General features: G+C 36.6%; 3 protein-coding genes across 8 annotated transcripts in view; 1 reads left to right on the top strand and 2 right to left on the bottom strand.

The window, feature by feature from the left end:
* LOC124114626 (CWF19-like protein 1) overlaps nucleotides 1–25980 on the bottom strand; it is a 329927-nt gene that overhangs the window by 51453 nt on the left and 252494 nt on the right. For all 5 annotated transcript variants that reach the window (XR_007218701.1, XM_048385574.1, XM_048385573.1 and 2 more), the window contains one exon: nucleotides 1081–1196. Coding sequence is in view for 4 of the 5 variants with exons in the window: in XM_048385574.1 (XP_048241531.1) it covers nucleotides 1081–1196 (116 nt within the window). In the remaining variant the exon portion in view is untranslated. The remainder of the gene's footprint in view (nucleotides 1–1080; nucleotides 1197–25980) is intronic.
* Nucleotides 11656–16491, top strand: LOC124114625. Of its 2 annotated transcripts, none has more exons than XM_046475300.2 (3): nucleotides 11656–12081; nucleotides 12428–12613; nucleotides 13457–16491. In XM_046475300.2, the coding sequence occupies exons 1-3, from the start codon at nucleotides 11809–11811 to the stop codon at nucleotides 14594–14596; spliced, it is 1599 nt and encodes a 532-aa protein (XP_046331256.2). In that variant the 5' UTR covers nucleotides 11656–11808; the 3' UTR covers nucleotides 14597–16491. The 2 variants fall into 2 exon arrangements, with proteins under 2 accessions (XP_046331256.2, XP_048241534.1); XM_048385577.1 differs by having other exon boundaries at nucleotides 12543–12613; nucleotides 13457–13629.
* LOC124114624 lies at nucleotides 14869–21326 on the bottom strand. The gene is made up of 3 exons (XM_046475299.2): nucleotides 21022–21326; nucleotides 19781–19888; nucleotides 14869–18402 (listed from the first exon to the last, which is right to left on the bottom strand). The coding sequence occupies exons 1-3, from the start codon at nucleotides 21186–21188 to the stop codon at nucleotides 16866–16868; spliced, it is 1812 nt and encodes a 603-aa protein (XP_046331255.1). The 5' UTR covers nucleotides 21189–21326; the 3' UTR covers nucleotides 14869–16865.

Below are 25980 nucleotides of genomic sequence, written 5' to 3'. Positions count from 1 at the left end.
ATTTCAACCTTGATGATCAGTTTTGCCAAGTTTCATCTTTTCAGTATGTCTCAAAGTATGTTTACAGCTTTTGGACAAATAAGGTTTCTCATGTATCTATCCATGGTGACGTTTCTTTAGCGGTTTAGTATATTATTAGAATGTGCATACAAAAATTTACCTGCTGGTTAACCTACTATAAATCTTAGAATAAATGCCTGTTCAACTGATCTAACCAAGAGACACTGATGAAGGGCTTTTGAAACATTATTGAAAAAAACACCAATAGGCTACAAAACAATATTTTTCTAAAAAATGAGGTTACCAGGCCTTTCCAAAATAAAGGCTAGCATGACTCTTATTTAATGTTGTATGGTGAGTCATGCTCGCAGTATTTATGTGTGCAGGGAGGCAAACATCAAACAGGAAAACCCGGATGCAAGGCATCAACAGGGCTCAAATTTAAAATGCTTTCTGTGAGCATACAAGTAGGTCAACTCATGAGTGAAAGCAACGCAGCAATACTTATAAAACTCCACTGATGTAATCCTATTCTTCTCCAGTCGGGATTGAATCTCATACATGGGGATGTTATAATGTCCTCAGAGTTTTATATATACAAGTTCTGGTGATATTGTAATATGACAATATCACCAGCTAGAGATTTAATTTGCATTTGGACAAAATGTAGAAAAGGAACTATGTTAAAAGGTCTAACATTAAATGATAAAAGTTTTCTTTATATCTTAGTGGATCAAATTTGCAACATTTCATATCTATAGCCTAGTGAATGAACCTGTTCATGGAAAGAATGTTTGAAACATAAAATTATTGATAAATGTTGTTTTGTATTGTTTATAAGTTAGGTAAGTTTTTAATCACATTTAAAACATTCATTCTCAAGATGATATGTTAGGCCTGACATACCTCAGTTTTATCCCTCTCATAGAAACCCTTGTACATACTTTATCCTACACAAAATGGATGTTGTACAAAGACATGGCCTCATTTAAAGTTTTTGCCCAGGTTAACTAAAATGACAATATCCTAAAGGTATGTGTCTAGAATGTGTGACATCCATCCACTGATATAAAAGGATATGAAATAATCTCTCGCTGAACGTCACTTGGAGATGTGACATAGGACTGGACATGTTCAATTGGTAGAATGAGCACATGGTCCTCCACCAGGCCACCTTTAGCTAAAGCCAGGTAAGTCTGAGAAAGAGAAAAAGATAACATAAAGCACACAACAAATACCTCCAAACTATATAGATCGAGTCAGATGTTCAACTGCCCATCAAATGATCATGTGGACCAATTGAAACACTGAAAATATACTGAACAACAAAAGCTCCTGTCACATTGAATAAGGTTTAATGCAAAGTTATGTTTTTTACCAAATCTGAAACAATTTCGGTTTGCAACAGATAGAAGACTCCTCTAGGTGTTCAAATGGTTTAATTTGCCATACTGACTTCAGAAAATGCGTGATTTCATAAAAAACATGAACATGCCAAAATGTCAATTTACAAATCAATAGCGTGTGTGTCCACCTCTGGTTTGCGATGCAAGCAACACATCTTCGTCTCATGGAATGGACCAGACGTCGCACAAAGTCCTGTGGGATATCTGTCCATATCTGCTGGAGCATGTTTCAAAGTTCCTGGAGTGTCTGTGGAACATGTGGTTGACGTCGAAGGCGCCGATCCATCTCATCCCACATGTGCTTGATTGGTGTGAGATCAGGGGAGTGAGCCGGCCAGGGGATGACATTCACGTTGTTTTGTTCAAGAGAATCCTGAACAAGTCAAGCAATATGAGGCCGGGCGTTGTCATGTTGATAGGTAATGGGTGGGCCATGACGATGCAAAAACGGTAGAACAACAGGGCCGATGATCTCGTTGCAGCAGCACTGTCCATTGAGATTTCCCTCTACCAAACGGGTCCTCTGTCTTGCTGTAATCCCTTCCCATACCACAACACTGCCGCCCCCGAACCGATCTTCTTCCATGACACAATGATTGACGCAACATCCACTTCGACGTCTTTACACTCGAATCCGTCCATCGCTGTGGCTGAGTTGAAAACGAGACTCGTCAGTGAATAGAACTTGTCCCCACTGCATGGCCGTCCAGCGTAGACACTGTCTGCACCACTGTAGACGTCCTTGACGGTGGTTTCCTGTCAAAATGGGACGTCTGGCGGGTCTTCTGGCGACAATCCCTGCAAATCTGAAGCGACGACGTACGGTTTGTGAAGATATTCATCGAAGGCCAGGGATGCTTCTTGCAGTCACTGTTGCTGGCTGGAATCGATTTCGTAGGTGTGTTGTTCGAATCCAGTTGTCTTGTCATCCGAGGATGGTCTCTGACTGCATTCGCCTAGTGCCAACGCTGCCATAAACACCAAATGGTGTTTCTGTGGACGTTAAATTGTCTTGCAACATCATGTTGACTCGATCCTGCTTCAAGGATACCAATGGCTCGCAGACGCTCATTTATCGGACAGGTGTGGCATTTCGTAATGTTGAATTATTGCGTAATTTTGTTGTTTTCCTGAGTGGTTGTTGTCAGCACGATGCTAAACAATGCATATGGAATCCCGTTAACGCACATGTTTTTATACCCATTTTTGGGTAGTGAAATGCATGGGGCTTGCATAAAAGTAAACTTTTGCAATGAATGCATGCTTTTCTGTAGCAGTTGCATTTTTGTGACTTGATTCCATACATGTACTACAATATTGAAAACCAAACTTTACTTGTTTGAAAAATACACTAAAATATTGGTGTCACAGGAACTTTTGTTGTTGAGTATACATTTCCAATGCCAATGTGTCATACATCACTGTGCAGTGACCATATGAACCTCTGTAGATTTAACAGACATTAAACCCTGACTCCTTTGTCTTTAATTATGCATTGATTAGCTGAATTGTTATTTTGGCATCACTTGGTATTAACAAAACGTAGATATCATGGCTTTGTTTGATCAGAATTGCCCGTCAACAATCAACATGGGTAAGGGACTGGTCATTTATCAAAGGAGTGGGGCCAAGATTGAAATGGCCAAATCACAACTGGAGCTTGAAGCGACTAAGCTTGTCGTCTAACTCGATCAGGGGCTCAGACTCGCTGACGTGGTGGCATGTCAGTTTATTCCAATTGCATGAATCAGTGCTCATGATATCAATCACTGGATTGTCTGGTCCAGACTTGACTATTTACAGACCGCTGTCATATAGCTGAAATATTGATGAGTGAGGCGTTAAACAACAAACATACAAAACATTTGCAAACCACATAAGTACTTGATATGTCGGACATACGATAGATGCTATAATATCCAGCAATTTATCAACATCAGCATTGTTTACAATTGACATGAATCATCACAAATCCAACAGAAGAATCAGTAACAGATATCTGTGACTAATGCATGGATCTAGATTGGTTGCAAATACATGAATTAAATAGGCATGTGACAAGAGATTCTTGATTTGAAATTGAATATTAGAACATATGTCCGTGGGGCCATTTCAAATATTAAGGAAATACAGGTTGATATTATTATGGTTCAAACCAGCACACCATTTGGAAGATTTTGTTCATTCAAAGAACAAAACCTTCCAAATGGTGTGCTGGTTTTCTTGGGGGAATTAGTCAGCAAAGAGCCGGAGTCACAGGAGACTAATCACAATTTTATTTACAAGAACAATTAACAATGAACAATATCTTAACTATAGCTGTGGATGCCGCAGAGAGTCGGTACAACCCTCTGGGCTGTGGGAGAGAGGTCTGCTTGGTATGAGCGTCAAACCCCATCTGCTTAACATTTTGCTTCTGTATGTATTTAACAAAACTTAGAACAATAAAAAGAAATATGATTGGTTGATACACGATGGGCTGTGCCTTATGGTTAATGAATGGCTAGACAGAGGGGAATACTTAATCCTGTTAATCCTGTTGGACTGGCACTAATCTTGTTGACATACTTACTGGACGCTTTGAAAGAGATTATGGTTGTACTATAGACGAGCTTGTACAGGGGCTAATCCTTAATGAGTCTAAATTGAAGTAATTGCTGAATGTTATTCTAATATAGGTGATGACAGATTTACTTAAATAAAATAGTTCAAGGCATTTTTAAGACTATGTAGACAAATCTTATCTTTTGTCTTATTGGATATTATGTCTGGGAGATGGGATCTTGATACCTTAGGCTAGTATTTATCTGAAAGCTTTAAATCTATTAACTATGTAGACATATCTTTTGTCTTATTGAATAGTATGTCTAGGAGATGTGTTCTCGTTACCTTAGACTAGCATCCATCTAAAAAGCTATGACTGAAATTACTGATATTTTGGATATGCATTTTACCTGATGATATGTATTACTTGCTAAACTATAATTATATGAAATGTTGTATAAATGTTACACAATAATAACTTATAAAAGCCCTTGCTGTGGATCTAATTATTATATGAGAACTTAGTATAAATGTTATATCATGATAACTTCCCCTCCGTCTGAAAAAGTTTGGACCCTAAACGTGTAAAATAAAATAATTATGGCTTAGATGGACAATGTATTAAATTAAACTGGTTGTATAGTAAATAACAAATATTAAAGAGTCTCTTTGGTATACAAGAACATTTGTTTTAAGTTCGGCTGTCATCAGGGAATCTGGATGTGGAGCTGGCTTGTCTTGGCACTCTGTACTGGTGGTTTATGGTGATGTAGGAGGCCTTGAGTTCCACATCCTGGTTTGAGATTTAGGGTAGTTGGCTGTGTCCATTATCCGTTATAGAGGTTTTACATGGAAAACAAAGAAAAGAGAGTTAGCATGTACAAATAATATGTCGTATATAAAAATTATCCATACTTCCTCAGTTTGTATGTAATAATTAGAAAATAAAACAAATAAAGTAAGTATGATGTAAAAATCAGTACATAATTATTTCACAAAAGATGTCATGACCAGGAAGAATGTATTGGCGGCAAATTACACTAAGTATATCATGGATCAATATTTTGGATACAATCATTAGGTATATCCTATATATACATACATGTGCATGTGCATTTAACAAGTGCATTGATTAATTACATTAATAAGGTATAAAAATATTAAAGTGTTCGAACTTATGTATATCCTTTTTAGAATTATTTGTTAGTGGCTTTCGTTACATTTTGGTTTGCTTTACTTTGATTTGGTTCATCTCAATTTGGCTCGATTCATTTCGATTCGGTTCTTTCCAATTCGGTTTGTCTCGCTTAAGTTCGTTTGGTGCGGTTCGTTACGATTCACAGTACGGGTTGCTTCTGTTTGGTTTGTTTCGATTCGTTATGTTTCGCTTCTGTTCGGTTTGGTTCATTTCACTTCGCTTTTGAAATTGGTTGATCAGGTCAATGCTCAAAATTTGTTGTGATACAAATAACTCAGAAGATCAGGCTGATGCTATTTGTTCACAACTGGTGAGATTAGATAACCCAAAGTGAAAAGAATGGACACAAATAAACAAAACAAGATACAGCTAATAGCTGTTTGGTGATTTGCACCGTTTATTCAGGAGATTTTGTATTTTGTGTAAAAAATATATGTTCATTTGGCGTTTACAGAGGTATATGGGGAGTTGATCCTAGTGTGGGATACTAGGTCTATGGGACATGTTTGTAGCACGGTAGTAAAAGGTATTGATGTCTCCATAGTCTTTATGTGGAAAAATTACCCTCTTGGATTTTTAGATTGGTTGTTGAGACGGATTATATGGATGATAATCTTCGGGCTCATAGAACCACTGGGAGAGATCCTTCCAGGTGTCATCAAGGTACCGCTGTATGAGGTGGGGAGGAACACTTTCAAAATAGTGTGTATGGTAATCATGGTTATCTTTGTTGTGGGTATGTGAGGTCTTAACGTAGCAGTCTCCTTGAATAATTTCAATGCCCATGACTCTCTTTATTCCATTACTTTGTACTTCTCGTAGGTGTTTTGGAATAAATAGATATGGTTTGACATCTAATTCTATGCATGGTTTGGTGTTGTCTTGCTCGACATTCCCTGACATTGTATTCCCTGACAGACCATTGACTGATGCATTGTCTTGTGCTGATTCCTTTTGGTAAAAAAACTTATGATTCAGTGGATGTTTTCGTCGTTTTCCTGACATACTTCTTTTGAGATGAAATTCTTTCCGAATGGAATCTGGAATGCTGCTGCCATACTCCAATGTGTTTCCTCTTTCTGGGTCCTTCCATTTCACTCTGTAGTAGATTTTGCCATTTGCTCTCTTGGAACTTACAATTGAGTGGATGTCCTCTGGATTGAAGACCTGAGGGATATCCTTGGTTTGATTACCTGATGCTGGACTCGGACTTGGAGGTGGTATCTGGCGGTTGTCAAGTTGTTTTCTGGATTTTGGCTGGTGATGGTGTCTATTCACTCCTCTTTTCCCTTTGTTTACTTTTTCATTCGTCTTGTTTGGAGCACTAGGATCTGGTGTGGCATGATTTTCCTTGGTAATTGTTGTACTGGAACCTGCAGGTTTTTCTGTTGTATTTGGAGCAGGGTTTTTCTTCTTTGTTGGGGTCTTTTGCTTCGATTTCTTGTTGCTGGAAGGGCCTGCCTTAGTTTTTGAATTGTCCTTGTTACCTTTCTGTCATGGAGGTGATTGATCAATGGCTTGGTAAGTTGAACTTGTTGATGGGGAATTGTTGCTGTCAAGCTGAGTATCATTGACTGGTTCCTCATTGTCATCCATGACTCCTGAATCTATGTTACTGGTGTCATTGAGGTATGGTTCTGGAGGATACTGTGGACGATCAGCAGGATCAAAATATGGCATCAGACGGTTGGCATGGACTAGTGGTTTGTGTATTTTGTCGTCAGAACTTCGGCGTAGTTTGTAGGTATAATTTGGACCTGTATGGATGATATAATAGCTACCATACCACTTTTTGGTTAATTTGTTGGAAAGGCCTTTTTCAACTTTTTGACAATAAAGACAAACTCTTTGACCTGGGGCGATTTCGGGTTCTTTAGCCTTTCGATTATATTGTTCAGAATACATCTCCTTAGCCCGCGCAGTGTTTTCAGCTGCAATTGTTCTAGTGATTTCCAGCTCCTCAAGCAATTTTGAAAGATAAATTTTGTTATTGTGGCCTAAATTTTCTTTTGAAATTAATGCTACATGTTGAGGAGCTCTCATTTCTCGGCCAAAAAGCATAACGTATGGGGATTTTTGTGTCGATGAATTTGGGGCCATTCAATAGGCCATCATGATGCCAGGAATAAAATGGGGCCAATCATTTTGAGACTTGTTACAATAGGCTCTTAGTGATTGATTGATATAAGAATTGAGCCTTTCTACACAGCTGTTTGTTTGAGGATGGTATGGGCTGGTATGGGTAAATTTAATTGCCAAAAGTTCACAAATTGCTTTGATAAGTTTGGACATGAAGTTCTGACCTCTGTCTGAAATTAAGGTCCTTGGAGCGCCATACCGACAAAATATTTATCTGATGAGAACATGTGGTACTTCTTTTGCTTCTTGGGTCCGAAGTGGAAAGGCTTCACACCATCTGGATGATGCATGATGGATGATGACCAAAATGTACTTACACCTGTCTGGTGTTGTTGGCAGGGGACCGAGGATTTCAACGTGCCATCGGGTGAAGACCTCTTCTACAGGTAGTGGATGAAGTGGTGCCTTCTTGCCATAGTAGTGCCTCTTGGTCTGTTGACATACCTCACACGTCTGGACATAAGTAGCAATATCGCTGTACATTTTGGGCCAGTAGTACTTTGGCTCATGGTGTTGTGCATCCTTTCTTTCCTGTGGTGGCAACCGCCAAACTCTGAGTCATGGTAGGATTGCAGGACTTGATTCCTGAGGGTTCTTGGGACTGCCACCTGTTTAATGAACTTGTCCGCATGGCCTTTCTGTCTTTGTGGAACGAATCTGTATAGGATGCCTTCATCAATTTAAAAAGTATTGGCTTCGATAAGAATCTTTTGATGATCCTTTTCATCTTGTGGAAGAACATCATCCTCTTTGTAGTCAAAGATCTGGATGAAATCTGGACAAATCCTGTGTAGATGACGTAAGTTTGGATGTTCTTTTATACTTACCTCAACCATTGTGTCTTGTGTAACATCAGTATTTGTAGCATGTAATGCTGCAACAACATTAACTGGTACTGACTGATAATCCTCTGGTGACTGACCAATGTGTTGTCTGTGTGTCTGATTCTAAGTGATTGACAATAGGTGTGCAAATATCCGCAAGTCTGAGTTGTCTGTGTGACCTGTGTCGATGAATGTGTGTTTGGCAAGATTGTGGTATTGCTTGTTAATTTGCTTTGCTGAATTGAAGTTACTGAGAAGACTGTTTTCTCAGCATCTTCTTCAGTTTGGTTACTACAGTTAATATTTTCCTCATATTCATATTCCCTACGTGGCAGAGCATCGGCATTCCCATTGGCTTTGCCGTTGTGGTGAACAATGTCAAAAGTGTAGGTAGAAAGTTCCAAAGAATATCTCCCTAGCCTACCTGTGGCATCCTTGATGGATTTCAGCCATTTCAATGCTATATGATCAGTGAAGACTGTGAATTTGGAATTTGCAAGGTATGGATGAAATGATCTAATTGCTTCAACTAGAGCTAAGCCTTCCTTTTCTGTAATGCTCCAGTTCTTTTCACTGCCATGAAGAGCTCTACCACCAAAAGCTATTGGATCTTCATTATTTTTCTCATCTTTTTTACTCAAAACAAAACCTTTGCTCATATCACTGGCATCAGTTGTGAGAAGAAATTCTTTGTCAAAATTTGGATATGCCAGAACAGGTGTATTACTCATAGCATATTTGAGTCTGTTGAATGCTTGATCACACTCAAGTGACCACTGGAACTTTGGTTTCTTTCCTACTTCTGACTCTGAATGCATTCAGTGGAAGCGCTATGTGAGCGTAATTTTTCACATACTTTCTGTAGAAGTATCATGATATAACATTTATACTAAGTTCTCATATAATAATTAGATCCACAGCAAGGGCTTTTATAAGTTATCATTGTGTAACATTTATACAACATTTCATATAATTATAGTTTAGCAAGTAATACATATCATCAGGTAAAATGCATATCCAAAATATCAGTAGTTTCAGTCATAGCTTTTTAGATAGATGCTAGTCTAAGGTAACGAGAACACATCTCCTAGACATAATATCCAATAAGACAAAAGATATGTCTACATAGTCTTATAGATTGCCTTGAACTATTTTATTTGAGTAAATCTGTCATCACTTATATTAGAATAACATTTAGCAATTACTTCAATTTAGACTCATTAAGGATTAGCCCCCATACAAGCTTGTCTATAGTACAACCATAATCTCTTTCAAAGCACCCAGTAAACATGTCAACAAGATTAGTGCCAGTATTTATCTGAAAGCTTTAAATCTATTAAACTATGTAGACAAAACTTTTGTCTTAATGAATAGTATGTCTAGGAGATGTGTTCTCGTTACCTTAGACTAGCATCCATCTAAAAAGCTATGACTGAAATTACTGATATTTTGGATATGCATTTTACCTGATGATATGTATTACTTGCTAAACTATAATTATATGAAATGTTGTATAAATGTTACACAATAATAACTTATAAAAGCCCTTGCTGTGGATCTAATTATTATATGAGAACTTAGTATAAATGTTATATCATGATAGAAGTTTGTGAGGCCCTAAGAAAGAGCGAATCTGCTTTTGTGATTTTGGCATTGGAAAGGTTTTAATTGCTTCAATCTTTTTGTCATCAACTGCGCAATATGCAGATGATATAGAACTTCTTTTGGATGGTTCTAAGAGATCCTTCGAGGCTACTATAGACACTCTTGATATCTTTGCAAATATTTCTGGATTAAGAATAAATTTTGATAAAACTCAAATAATCTGGATAGGCTCCAAGAAGAATAGTAATATCAAATTTAGACCAGACTTAAACCTTGAATGGAACCCTGAAACCTTTAGAATTCTAGGCATAATTTTTTCTACCAATCGAGATAAAATGATTTAACTTAATTTTGAAAGCAAAATCTTTGAAATTGAACAAACCATTAAGAGATGGATGAAAAGAATTATAACCCCATTAGGCAAAATTGCAGTTATCAAATCAATGCTCATTTCAAAACTTAATTTCCTTTTCCTTACCCTCCCTAGTCCCCCAGATGAATTCCTTAAAAAGATAAATACTATTCTTTCCAAGTTTTTATGGGGTAATAAACCAGACAAAATAAAGAGAACAGTTGCTTGTAAACCTATTTCCCTAGGAGGACTTGGTATGATAGATATTTTTGCATATGTTGACTCTTTGAAAATAATCTGGATAAAAAAGTTACTAAATGTTGATTTGGAAAAGAAATGGATAATTTTAATGACTAATACTACTCCTGAATTTCCTGATTTACTATTTATGGGAAATGATGTTCCACTTAAGCTTGCTAAAAAAAAAACAAACCAATTTTGGAAAGATTGTTTTACTGCCTTTTCTAAATATAGTAATAAAATAAAACCCAATAATTATGAAGAGTTCCTAAGGGAACTCCTGCTATACAATAAAAATATTATTATAAATTGCAAATCATTAGATAACAAAACCTTTCATCTCAATAACATACACAGCATACATTGCCTGCTAAACCATGATGGAAATTTTATGACATTGCAACAATTCTGTAATAAATACTTAAAAATAAAATTCCTTGAATTTTATGGTATTACAAGATCAGTAAATAAATACATGATACAATTAGGCATTAATAAAGACTTGCACCTGGAAACAACAAACAATACAAATATATCTATTGCCAATCTCTTTTCATGTAAAAAAGGCTCAAAGAAATATTACGATGTAATAAGTCAAATCGATGAAAGTTTAAAAGTTATTGACAAGTGGGAAGAGGAACTTTTAATGGATATGAACTGGCCTAGCTTATTTATCAGAGCACACAAAACTACTCTAGACCCTAAACTTAGATGGTTTCAGCTTAGATTGCTCCACAGAATTCTACCTGTTGATACTTATTTACTCAAGATGCATATTGTTGACAACTGTCTATGTACTTTCCGTACATAAATTAAATTATTACACAGATTTTTCAGCTAGTGTTTAGGAAGGGGCCTAATTTGAAGCGCCAGAAGTTGCGCCAATATTTCTCAGCTTGACTACAATAGATGAATATGTCACATGTATCAACATCACAATGCACATAAGCAACTGGTAAATAAGTGACGAAACATACTTGATGTTTTGACCTACATAAGGCATATCCAGAAAATATTGTACTTACGATAAACGAAAACTCCAATACACATATTCCAAGACAACTTTAATTATGAATTTCCTTTTCCTTCACAGAATTTTCACACACAAAATTGAATTTGATCATTAGATCCACACTTGTCCCATGTATTTTTTGTTCGTGGTATTTGGATACACTTCGTGCACAAGTTTTAAAATACAATCTGGGATCCCTTTCCCGTTTTGTCCACACCAATCCTTCCTCTGCTGCAATGTTTAATATCTGTTGCTTCAAGTCCAAGTAGCTGCGATCTCTCCAAACACTTCGGTTATTTAGCTCAGTCCAGAAGCAATGTGTTCGAATAAGCCATTTCATCAACAAGGCCAAACTACTAAAAATAGAATTTTAGATACTTCCGCTCTATTTTGGGTTCGCGCATGCGCGAAAACGAGGGACAAACATTGCCATTTTGTCCCTCTTCCGCTTGTTAGAATCGTAGCGCGGTTTCGGATATTTTAACACGATGCCAGCTAAACACTGTGCGTATGGGATCTGCCGAAGTGACAACCGCTATACGGATAGGCCTGACATGGCAGGGATCCATTTTATTTTGTTTCCTAAGTTTCACAAGCAGCCTGAGAAGTGTACAAGGTGGGTTCGCGCCTGTCGTCGAGAGGGCTTTACGACGGACAAGGTCAACAAGTACACCTACATATGTTCAAAGCACTTTATCGGCGGGAATGGTCCTTCACTTGAACATCCCGATCCTATCCCGGCAACATATACATTTGATCAGGTACGTGTTATTATTTGTGTATTTTTTTCATTATAACGTCAGACACATAGATCTAGATCTATGTCGATACCACCATAGGTAGACTAGGCCTAGAAGGTCAAATTAATGTTCGATGTTCAAAGTGTTTACTGGATATGTCATACCACATTTTGTCAATTTGGTGAACAGTTTTCAGATTTAACAACTGATTTAGATTTATTTAATTAGGAATTATGACAACATTAATTTGGGTTCAAATGTCATGGAAAATTGATTAAAGCAACCATGTGAGCAATAAGTAGATTCTAGGCCCATGTTCCAAACATAGTGGCAGATTTGTGCAGTCCATATATTATTTTTTTTCTAGGTGGTGAAATTTTCTAAGAAAAGAAAGAGCCCTGTGGAGAGATGTCCCCTTCCATGTAAGGTACCCAGGTTGGAACCCACTTCTACAGCAGGTGATGGCCTATCTTTACTTGCAGTGTGTGCAGCTGACCACCCATACACCTCTAGAAAGCACCTGGAGTGGCAGGAAACAGTCAATACTGAATTGGTATGGACCAAATTTTGTATTGCCATAAATGTATTACATTTGTAAAGTTTTTTTTATTTAAGCTGTAATCAGATGTAAAATGGGCTCTGCAATCATATTTAACCGTGTAAACAATGGTAAATATTAGATCCATATTTTGTTTAAGTAAAAAAAATTATGGTATGCAATTTTGGAATGTAAACCATTAATAATGTTATCCTAAAGGAATATTTTCTTTGAATATAGACATAGTTGCAAGTCAGCGTTAGCTTCAGCATGTTCAGCAGATAACTTGTTTATGAAAATGTCGCCTTACACCTAACCTTAAAGGGTTAGATTCATTAATGTCATTTCACCATGGCTAGATAATAAGCAGTTGTAATTTAAAAGTTATTCCCTGCCCTTTTCAATTTCATTGAAATTGATAACACTGTTTTCATTGATGCATTAAGCATTTAAGCACGTTGTGTGTTTGTTCACCATTTGTTTATCTTATTAATAGCAGCTGATGCAATCATTGTAATAGGTGGTATTATGGTATTGTTGAAATAATAGATTTTACAAGTATGACCTCAAGGCAACAGGAGGGGCGGTGGGGTAGCCTAGTGGTTAAAGTGTTCACTCGCCATGCCAAAGAATGGTCTCGATTCCCCACATGAGTACAATGTGTGAAGCCCATTTCTTGTGTCCCCTGTCGTGATATTGCTGGAGTATTTCTAAAAGCGGTGTAAAGCCATACTCACTCAGGCACCGGGAACTTACTTCAACCATGACATTGCCACTAAGATACAACAATTTCCTAACCATGCCTTAGATGTTAATGATCAAACATTATGTATCATTAGTTAATTTTTATGTCAACAGGAACAGAATGTCTGTGCTACTGGTGCTGACATAGAAGAGGCTACCTTGACTGAGCTCAGGTCCAGTGATGCTGCCTGCCAAGCAATGCCAACAACGAAGCATGAGTCCAATCAGACTGAGTTTGTGTGTTCCAGCATTCTGGTATCTAAAATTTATGAAAAGATGACAGCACAAGTCCCTGATTCAGATTGTGAAATAAGCAGGGATCTTGACAACAAAAGCTGTGATTTACTATTTAATAATTTGGTATCTAATAAGAAGAAATTCAAGTACTATACTGGCATGAAAACTGTTCATTTTAATCATCTTTTTGCTTCCCTTGGTGACAGTGTAAATGACATCTGTTACTGGCGTGGAAATAAGATAAGTTCCAGTAAACCTGGCAAGTGCCGGGTTTTATCAATCAAAGACCAGCTTGTTTTGACACTTGTCAGATTAAGGAGAAACTTTCCAACAAAAGATTTATCCTATAGATATAACATCAGTGTCGGTTCTGTTTCCTGTATCATTACCACTTGGATTCAGTTTCTGTACATGAAATTTATTACTTTGAAAGATCACATCTTTCCTTCTAGACATCTTATCAGGAAAACATTGCCATCTGTGTTTAAAAGCTTCAAAAACATCAGAGTTATTGTTGATTGTTTCGAAGTGTTTTCTGAGCGACCAAGTGATTATGGTGAGCAAGGTAACATGTACTCTCAGTACAAAACTCACAACACCTTGAAAGTTTTACTTGGTATTTCTCCAACTGGTGCTGTTACATTTTTGTCTGATGCATATGAAGGTAGCATATCACACAGAGATATTATCAGGAAATCAGGCTTTCTGGAAAAAATTAACCCAGGTGATTTGATCTTAGCCGATAGAGGCTTCAATATCAAAGATCTCCTCATGAGCCGTAGAGCACACTTGAATATTCCTCCATTTCTAGGCAAAAGGGACAAGCTGACTCCTCAAGAAGATATCTTGACTCGATCTATTGCTAGAACAAGAATACATGTGGAGAGATCAGTGGGAAGGTTGAGGGAGTATCGTATATTAAACACAGTTATTCCTCTTTCAATGAAACACTTAGCGTCCCAGATAGTTTTTGTTATAGGAATGCTTTCCAACTATCAGCCACCACTTGTTAAATAGGGCATGAGCCCATTACCATGATTGAATTTATAATACATGTGATAGGAGGTACGATAATTCTAGTCCGAGTAGTTGTCGTTATCGGCTGATTATTTTTCAATATCTCATAAATACTACTTTTTTTTTACAATAAAAAGCGCACTAAAACATGTACATCATGAACCAAGTCATCACTCAGCATCTATCGCCAGGTTCCATTTGCGATGCCATATATCGGTGATCAATCATGACTTGTCACTACCTGCAGCAAGAAATAATAACAAAGAGTAATATTGCGCGTCAAATTTTTATTGACACCTCATGTATATGTCCACGGCTGGCGCTGGTGAACAATTTTAGACTCATGTCTGTTTCAGTTTTCACTGCGTCCTTATCAAATAGCTACTAATTAGTTAATCAGTTTTATTTTTGTGAATGTAGATGTTTGAATCATTCACAATTGTGATCTGTTCTGTGTCATAATGTTCATACATATTATCCCAGAAAATCGTTTTTGGAATCATGCTAAACTTTCTTCAAAGACATGCAGCCATCATCATATGAGCTTTGAACCACTTTAATATTTAACAGCATTGTTGGCTGTAGTACTTCACCTGTGTTATTACATGTCCCTGAAGGTGAGATGTATCGTCATAACTGTTATTAGAATACAAGGTATTACAATTATTTCACTGTTTATCAAGGTATTTTTCCCAACAACTGCAGCATGTATTGGAATGATCATTTGAACATGGTATTGTTGTACAAATTGATATGTCTGTCCTGGGAACAGGCCTGAAACATTGACCCAGTCTCCGTATAGGAGGTATGCACACTTTTGTACAGCGTGAATAATTGACATGTCAAGACTACAAGAGTAAACATTACGGAGGTATCACTCAGCGAGAAGTATGATTCGTGGTTATATTAAAAAAACTACACACTCACAACCATTGTTTCAATTGTAACAGTATCTGCATGTCTCCACTGATCTAGTTTATGATAAAATAATATTCCAACAATGTAACTATTACTTTGAAAATAGTAATAATGAAAAATATTAATAACATTACCGCTGTAGATATGCAAAACATTTTTATGCCTTTCAGCCCAACCATTTTGTCACCGCCATAATTGTTTGTTAAACTCTAAACAATGAAAAATATGTTCTGATTGTGTCAACTTAGTACTTCTTGTTCCTTGAAAACAATAAATGTTTCAGGAAGTCATTACTGGTTTTGTTTTCATGATATGATTGTTTCTATTACATATTATGTATTTTAAACTCAAATGTGTCCTTTTCTCCTTCCTGATTCTGAAGGTACCACATGCAATTTTGAATCTTCGTTACATATGTACGATTTATGACAGTACATGTACTTGCATCAGTAAGTAGTTATGCGACAAAATCTCTTCATGCTGTGTTGATCAAAGTTAACTTGTATCCACATTTGTGAAATACTTAGTCCATGAAGTATAAAAATAATTACAAATGACAGTACTTCACATTTTTGGTAATTTACATGGTTGTAAATCGAGGCAAATAAACACTGCGGAAATCTAAAATTAGTGTTTTTTAGTTATCAAATGTATTCGTAAGAACATAACTTGAATACAGTTAGTTGCTTTGCTAAAGCTGTACACCATGCATACTAGTTATTAACTTTCATCATTCTCACATTGCATATGTACAATTAGAAGTGAAAAAATGTTGAAATGTTTACTAGCTTGAATAATGAGAACAAGTACTAGTCCTCACCATACTAACTGGAAGCAAAGGTGTTTCACTTTCTTTATGAATGCAGCACAAGAAAAATATTCACCATAAGTGTGGTACGATATGGAGCTCACCTAGTATAATGTCAAGTTTACACATGAAGTATATTGTACTAATAATCATGACAACCTCACAGGGATACACTGTACAGTGTATTCAAAAAAAGCTGAATTATACACAGGGATGTGAGCAGGTTTTCCCAAAAGAGGAAAATTCTAGGGGGGTCTGGGGGCATCCCCCCCCCCCCAGAAAATTTTTAAACATTTGATTGCATTTTAAGCAATTTCGTGCAGTTTGGACAACATTCACACCAAGAAATGTAAAAAGTCAATGGCAAAAGTCAATAAGTCAAATAAACAAGACGGCAGATGCATTAAAATTTCGAAATAATACATCATGTGATTCAGTTCTATGATCAAAGAAATGTTGAAGTGAATAAATGTAACACACTGACCATTAACTTCTGTGTCTTGTTTTTTATGGACATTCACTCATGTTACATGTTTGTTATGCTTACTTGGACAGATCAAAGGGAAGTAGCTTTCTTGGTACTCTCATTTCAAATATCTCAGGAACTAGAATATTTTTGTAAAATATTTTCAAGAGGCGGTATGTCTGTTCCCAAAATAATTTATTGAAGGGTATTCTTTCTACTGACATACCCTCAGGCGACCATATTACAAAGTCACAAAAAGATTTTTCACAGATGGCCATTTGCATTTGACATTGGAAATAATATTTATGATTCCTTTTCAATTTCAGTCTGCCATTTTCGAAAGTGCTGCAAAATGAATAGTATTGCTTCTTTGTAAGTTTTTCTTTTGCCTCAGTTGGATTAATGTTTTCAAGTACTGATGGGCACTTAATTTCTAAAACACCATCAGCCACATCTGTACTGAGAGACTGTAAGATGCCATCAGGGCTACATCCTAGTTCAGGATACTTCGAATTTATCCAGAAACCACTTGCAAGGCAGGTAAATGTTTCTACATATTTTAATGAATAGTCTTCAAAGGCTTTTTTTTCATTATGTGATCCATACCTCATGTCAACAGTATTAAAACAATCAATACCCCATACATGTGATGATAACAAGCGATATCTACCTCGATCTGTGGATACCATAGAACAGTCTTTACAAATAGATGCTGTCACTCTGTACCACCTGGCATTATGCCACTGATCAGAAATTGCTTGACCCACAGTACCAGGTACTTCACAAGGGCCAACTCCATACTCTGAAATACTTTCTTTCACATTTTCAATGAAAACATCACATTTATCCATGAGATATAACTTCAAGTCATTAGACAATTCATAATCATCATAAGTAATTTCTAGGATACTCTGCCATGAAGTATTTGTATCCAAGGCAAGTGCAGTAGAAATGAAAGCAGTTGCAAAACTACTGTCAGCTCTGTGAGACTGATCTACAACAGGACATGGGTCATGATCAATAACACGGTTAGGAGCTCTCTTTTTGCTGTACTGCAAAGTGTGGGCAGGTTGTGGGTTTCTAGTTTTGTTTCGGGGTTTATTCCAGGAACAAGAGAAAGAAGTACATGAGGGTGCTGTATAGCCAAAGTTGACAGTATAATCCTCTAATGCAAACAACAATCCTGCAATGTGGCTACAACGTCCAGTGGCTGAACCTACACAATCACATGATGCATCCTGGATGACTGCAAAATTATCAAGAGTAACATGTACATGGTACATCATACCTAGTCTGTATGATGGAAGACATTCACATTTAAGATAATAATACTCATTTTTAGAACATGTTTGAATATTTTGTATGTGGCCACTCTTAAAAAAAGCTCGTCCCTTCTTCATTGGCTTTGCAGTGCTGAAGGTGTTGTCCTGATCATCATCATCACTGTCATTGATAGGAGTGACTTGTGGTAGAGGCTGTAGTCTGGCTGATGCAATGATATACTGGTATATATCGCCATATGAGAAGGTTGGTGGGATGTTGCCAGAAGGGAAGGCCTTCCATCCAGTGATAGGTGGTGTGGGAGGTTGCCTCACAGCCGAACACGGACTTGAACTGTAAAACAAAGAGAAAATAGTGCAATACACAATCATGACACATGTATCTATTTGGCTATATAATTCATGCACCATTGCAACATATTATTTTAACATGCAACCTAATATTGATGTCAAAATGCACTACCGTATTCGACGTAATAAGCGCCCAGGGCGCTCTCAAAATTAGGAATAGGGGGCTGTTATTAAAATATTATTTTGGTGAAAAAAAAACAGTTGAAAGATAAATTTCGTGGTTTATGCTGACAGGCTGAAATGTTTATGTACGACAGATATATTTTTCCAGAATTAAATTGCCCATAATTAAGGGTCCATATAACACACGAGTGTGTATTATACGCGAATAAATAAGTCTTGTGTACATTGATCAGTTGGAAGGGGTTCTAATTGGGATTGTTCACTTATTAGCAAATATCGCCGTGGGCGCTTATTGGAGCGGGGCGCTTATTACGTCGAATACGGTAAATGCATGTAAAATTCCAAATTTGTGTGTCTATAAGTCTAACCCTTGTGTATCCACACATCAATCTTGGATCACATTCAATACCTGTACAGTTTATTTACCATACTACATAACTAATCTGTGTTATTTGTAATTTGTCATGATTTCGTGGGCTTGACATTGTCACATTGTGGGTACTTCTAGATTGTGTGCAAATGTTCCTATTACGTTTCACAGCAATAATCCAAAAATAAACAAGACACGGGCAGCAGACCAGCCTGTTTCAACTTTGATATATTTATTGGACCAGGGGACAAGCTGATTTTGTTTGTTGCAACTGGGTTTTCATGTCAACATGCACCTGGTGCAAGTATAATCAACTTCCTTAAAACCGAGCTATGTGACATTGTAATCACATATATGTGATGCAAGTATTATCTTTCTTAAGGGACCAATTATTTGATTTAATTTGCGGGTGGGGTGGGGGTGGGTTCCTGGGATTTCATGACAGAAGACCCAAAGGATATTGTTTTCACAACGCCAATATTAAGACATGAAGCTTTTGAAAATTAAAATATTACGAACATTTTTATGTCAACCTGATGGAAAAATATTTTCGGATTCCTGTAACAAATTCTTTTATGAGTTGATTAATTCAATTACAAATGTATTTAAGTGATTAATATAATTTTCTCAGAATAAATATGCTGTGAACAGTAATGGAAATTCCCTTACATTTTCTTTTTGGGTACTTTTTAAATGATGTTCCATTACAAATGTTGTTCACAATATTAAATCCATTTGACAAAAGTTAACAGAATTCAATGCCATTTCAATCCAGAAATGGAAATGCATCAATAATATTTCAACCCATTCTTACGCAGTCTTTGCATTTGGTCAAAGATAAAATCTGGAATTGAAACCTCATAGTTACCTGTTAAGAGATGCCAAAACATCTTGAACCTTTATTTGGTACCATTTCCCATTATCAATGGAAATGGCAATGTTCGTGTTCTGCTGAGCTGTGATGCACTCTTGACATCTGTGTGAAAACAATGGATAAACATCAGTTATGTTACAATTTCAGATATTGATTAATGAGTAGATGAATTCAGTTTCCAACCCCTGAGCATACTAGTAAATGATTGCATGATTACTTTCCATCTATATTATTACTAGTAATATTAGTCCAATCACTTTAATCATTGTTATTGGGTAATCATGATAATAGGATCAAGTTTTTTGCAGAGTATAGTAATATACATACTTTCTTTTTTTAAATAGCAATTTCATGAAGAATACTGACAAGATCAATCACCCCTTTAGGATCATTAGGGTTAGGTACCCGTTTTATTTCGAAAATGCCGAAATGCTCTTACTCGTGACCTGAAGCAATGGTGTCATATACTGAACCAGTTGTCATTTTGAAGTAATAATTATGCATATAAGTAAATAAATTAATTGTATACTTATGTTCACATAGCCCAAGTGTGTGAAGAAAAACACTACATAGAGATGAAAATGGCTATAAATTATATATTTTCGCGTGGAAATTTTCGTTGTGTGGGATTATTTATGCCTTAAAAAATCTGGAAAATAATAGTAATAATAACAAAAACGTTTGCATGTGTAAACAGAATCATTGACAGAGGTACATATAGTATTGGGGCTGCCAGACCAGGTTGTGGTCATCATGTGAGTATAATAAAAATAATATAGTAATTACCGGATTATAGCCCAAGCTGTTAGATTAGAAGGGTCATGGACGCATTAGGCCTAAGTGTCCATGAAATGGTGAAAACTGGAACAGTTATTGCCCTTTTTCAGACGAACGTTTAGTGCCCGAATTCTCTCATCCAGGCAAATGTCATGCTGATAACGAATACGACAGATTTCTATTATTCCCACATACATTTATGGAGTTGAAACACACAAATGTATTTCAGTATTATCCGTTATTAGCATAAACAAATATTACGGAAATCACTTCCGGTTTGGATTTTGATATGACGTCTGTCTCGTAAGTTATATGCACATCGGGTTAATCATCAGAGTACCGTAATACCATTGTAATAACAATCACGGCACGATACCTTTACCAAGATATATATTTCATAGATTCTCATAACTTACATATACTATTTTTAACGAAAACCAATAAATAAGACGACTTACCTTTCGACGAGTTCGGTCTTCCTTCCTGTCATCGGCAGGCCTCGGCACTCCAACCACCGTTTCAGCTGAACAACTGAATGTCTGTCGACGTCTGGATAAATAAACTGAGCTCCAGGGACATCTTCAAGCAGCAGAGACACGTTAAACAAAGGCGATGTAGAAGCCATGTTAATATGGATGCGGGTAAACGTCAAAACAACTGTCAAATAGAGGCGCGCGAAAAACTGCAATGTTTGTCCCTCGAAATATTATTGTGTATCACGTGACGCGTATGTGCACATAAACTGTGACGTAATCGATGAAATGGCTTATTGACGAATTTCTGCAACATGGTGGACGCACCATTCCCTAACTGCGATTGCCTGTGCCGTGTCACGCATGGTTGAGAAAAGAAGTGTGAACATACATATTCGGCTTCATCTGGTTCCACAATGAAATCTCGCTGTGACACTGATTCACTACTCCCAAGAATCGGCACTGAATTTGTCAAAGTTTCTGTTGCACTTGCAAGGGTGGGAAGAGAGGCGCCATCTTGTCGATTCGAGTTGTGAATCGGAATGATGTCATCATGAATTGGAACTTTCTCCACGATAAAGTCACCAATGTCATAATCGAAATGACCAAAGGCTCCCTGATTATCTCGAACAACTCTTCGTCAAATTAGGATTTACATGAAAATGTTATGTTGCTCATATTGAGGACAAGCGAAATTGCAAAGTTCTTTGAAAGTTGTAAGCAGCAACTCAATGCGCTCATAGGGCGTGTTTGCTAGGAGTTCGCGTGGTCAGAAAGGGGAAAACAAAAAGTTTTAGAAAGTAATGAAAGAAATCCGCAGTGCAATCCAAAAGTACCATGTACAGGATATTTTTTAATAATAATATTCACGAAAAAATATCTTTTCTAAAAGTGCAAATTAATTTATTAATTCATCCCAAGGTCGTAACTGTGATCACGTGGTGGGTATTTGGAAGGAATCTTGTGATGACGCCTTGAATGAGGACCAGGAAGATTGTTGAGGCACATTATGACAGATGCACGTCATGGATGGAGAAAAAAATGTATCTGAGAGAAACATTGTTGCTTTGAGCTTCGAGACAAAACATGAGTTCAAGCCGAAGTAGTTTACAAGAGAGGATGATTTGTGCAGCCAGCGACCTGAATAAGCTTGATGAAAATAATGTTGAAATCCATTTTCTCGCTCATGACAGAATTAATGTGAACAAGTATTTATTTGAACATCTTTTCGAAGTCTGTGAGGCTGTCCGTATTTTAATCTTTTTATTTCCATTCCGACGTGAAATAATATAATGTTTTCGTGTCTTAATTTTGCTGCCGCTGTGGAAAATTGTGCACCGATCTAATAAAAGAAATACCACTAGATCTTCCATTGCACCATCATAAAAGAACCAGGTCAACTTCCGTTGTTTATTAAAAATTCGCTTCCAAAGCAAAGCGAATCCATCTACATCATAAATTGATTCATAAACTAGATTCTAGTACAAAGTGTTTAATTTTTTTTTTTTAAATGTCATAACATAACTTACACAATTATTGAAAGACATTTTTTGATAAGTAATATATTTTATTTCGTCCGCCTGCTCTCTGGTTAGTTTAGGCTTGATGGGAGAAATACATACAAAAAATATGGATGGCCTTATGCAAATGACACTTGGCATGCCAATCAACAGGGATCTGGGTCACTGGGACCTGTCAAGTTTACTTCTGCATGAGGAGCTTCATCGCACAAGTGTGACTTTGCCAAAATACATCGCTACTGGGCAATGAAAAAATGTAACGGAAACGACAAATAACTACTTTGAAAATATTTTTTAACCATTATAAGGGGTTTTTTACACGATCTTTGTCATCCAGATTCCAGATGAGGCAAGTCGAACACAACGAAGAAAAACACTGTTGAAATCACCAATTGCCTATATATTGTGAGAAATGCTATTTATAAACTGCAGATGTACCGTACACTGTACACAGGATAACGATTGGTGCCGTAACACATATTATGTTTTTTGTTCAATTACACTGCTCATATTCATCACGACAAACATATTTCGTTCTCGTCCAGAGATCTAGAATATAGCTCAGAACGAGAACATGTATAATTTCTGTGTTGGACTGCTTTGGATAAGTCGTTGACATTCCACGGTATCATTTTATGAAGATGTGAAGACGACATGGCAGGTAGGTTTTGAAACCAAAGATCTACATGTTTGTTGAAAAGCCCTGGAATCGTTTGATAGATATTTATTACCATTAAAACATATGTCCTTGTTGTCAAACGGTCCACGTGGGTGGGTGTTTACATGACTTCACCCGTTTACGCATTAACCAATGAAATGTGTGTGTTAATTATGACGTCATATTGACCTGTCAGATCACTCGTATAAGCTCCGCCCACAAGAGTGCAGTAGTTCCTACCGCAGATGCCCCTTTAAGTATCAAGGAACGATAGCTATAATCTAAGACTGCATCATTGTCATCAAGGAAGTTCTCACCTAGTATCACTGCCTTTGGTAGTGTAGGCAGAACATAGAATCTTTGAGAAAATTTTTGATCCTCAATGACAAAATCTAACACAACTGAACCGAACACTTTATGCAATTCGCCGCCAACACCTTTAACCTGCGGAAAGTGTAAGTTTCCATGAGTAAGGTTTTCAAAAGCTGTGCTCAGAAAAGCAGACGAAATACAACAAATGGATGCCCCTGTATCTACTAAACAATTTGTTGTTTTTGTACCAAATTTTGCCTGAATTACACTTTTGGCAAGGTGCGTAACTAAAGACACTGTTGGAATTTCACTTTCAAAGTTACTTTCCATTCCAGACTCCATATTTGCCATGACACCTTTTAGTATGTACCATACTAAATTAAAGAAGGACAAGTAATCAACAATGTAATGAAGTACTTACAATATTTGAAGACTTTTTCTTCCTTGGTTGGTGTCTTTGGAGGAGTTGGTTGTCTTTAATCCAATGTTGAGGTCAGAGGTGGATGCAGCTTGCTCGTTATTCCATTAGATGATCATGGTTGAACATGCCCTCCAATGGGTTCTTGTAGCTGGTTGTAGTTAGTTCCTGGGCTCCGTGTTTCCGAAATCGACGATTCTCCGCCAAATTATTATGGTTCTATTTGGATGAACAAAACCTTCCAAATGGCGTGCAGGTTTTCATTGCGGAATTTGTCAGCAAAGAGCTGGAGTCACAGGAGACTAATCACAATTTTATTTACAAGAACAATTAACAAAGAACAATTTACAATATCTTAGAATATAGCTGAGGGTGCCCATAGAGTCGGTACAACCGTCTGGGCTGTGGGAGAGAGGTCTGCTTGGTATGAGCGTCAAACCCCTTCTGTTTAACATTTTGCTTCTGTATGTATTTAACAAAAATTAGATCAATAAAAAGGAATATGATTGGTTGATACACGTTTGGGTGTGTCTTATCGTTAATGAATGGCTATTGTTGGATATTATGTCTGGGAGATGGGATCTTGATACCTTAGGCTCGTATTTATCTGAAAGCTTTAAATCTATTAAACTATATAGACATAACTTTTGTCTTATTGAATAGTATGTCTAGGAGATGTGTTCTTGTTACCTTAGACTAGCATCTATCTAAAAAGCTATGACTGAAATTACTGATATTTTGTATATGCATTTTACCTGATAATATGTATTACTTGCAAAACTATAAATATGAAATGTTGTATAAATGTTACACAATAATAACTTATAAAAGCCCTTGCTGTGGATCTAATTATTATTTGAGAACTTAGTATAAATGTTATATCATGATAGCCCTATGGTTAATGAATGGCTAGACAGAGAGGAATACTTAATCCTGTTAATCCTGATGGACTGGCACTAATCTTGTTGACATATTTACTGGGTGCTTTGAAAGAGATTATGATATCACTACAGACGAGCTTGTATGGGGGCTAATCCTTAATGAGTCTAAATTGAAGTAATTGCTGAATGTTATTCTAATATAAGTGACGGCAGATTAACATAAATAAAAAATTCAAGGCAATTGAATAAGACTATGTAGACATATCTTTTGTCTTATTGGATATTATGTCTGGGAGATGGGATCTTGATACCTTAGGCTAGTATTTATCTGAAAGCTTTAAATCTATAAAACTATGTAGACATAGCTTTTGTCTTATTGAATAGTATATCTAGGAGATGTGTTCTCGTTACCTTAGACTAGCATCTATCTAAAAAGCTATGACTGAAATTACTGATATTTTGGATATGCATTTTACCTGATGATATGTATTACTTGCTAAACTATAATTATATGAAATGTTGTATAAATGTTACACCATGATAACTCATAAAAGCACTTGTTTGGAATCTAATTATTATATGAAAACTTAATGTTATATCATGATAATATACAGATAAGTTCACAATCAATTGGTGCTATTTTGTTTTGACAACCTCATATCAAATAGAACAAATATGTGATTTTACACTTCCATTCTAAACTAACATTCCAACAAACATGTATTAGTGTGTTGTAAAATACTTTCTGCTTACATGGAATAATACTTGTTAGAATGATCCTCTACATTAGCAATGAATAGAATTTCTGGCTAAACACAAGATGGTCTATCTAACATCAACAAACCTCATAATAAATGCTTCAAACATCACACTACTATTTATGATCTATGTGTCATAGTGACCTGTTCATGACAACCTTTTTTTTAATAGACATTTAATTAGCTAGGTTGAGGGTTGTTCATGTTTGTGAATGGATCATCTTGTGTACGATCCAATCTCCATCTTATGTCTATTGACAGACTCCAGATCCTTAGTCGTGGCCATGGGTAAAGTCATCTTGGCATTGTGTGATTTCCCCAACATGTAGTAACCCTCATCAATACATGGAAAGTCTGGAAACGAGCAATCATGTATCTTGTAAGTGCGTCTATTCAT

Source organism: Haliotis rufescens, unplaced genomic scaffold (genome assembly GCF_023055435.1).
Source record: "Haliotis rufescens isolate VD_foot unplaced genomic scaffold, xgHalRufe1.0.p SCAF_6, whole genome shotgun sequence".
Lineage (NCBI taxonomy): Eukaryota > Metazoa > Mollusca > Gastropoda > Lepetellida > Haliotidae > Haliotis > Haliotis rufescens.
The sequence above is the reverse complement of the archived record's forward strand: the minus strand, read 5'-3'. Positions and strand labels throughout refer to the sequence as shown.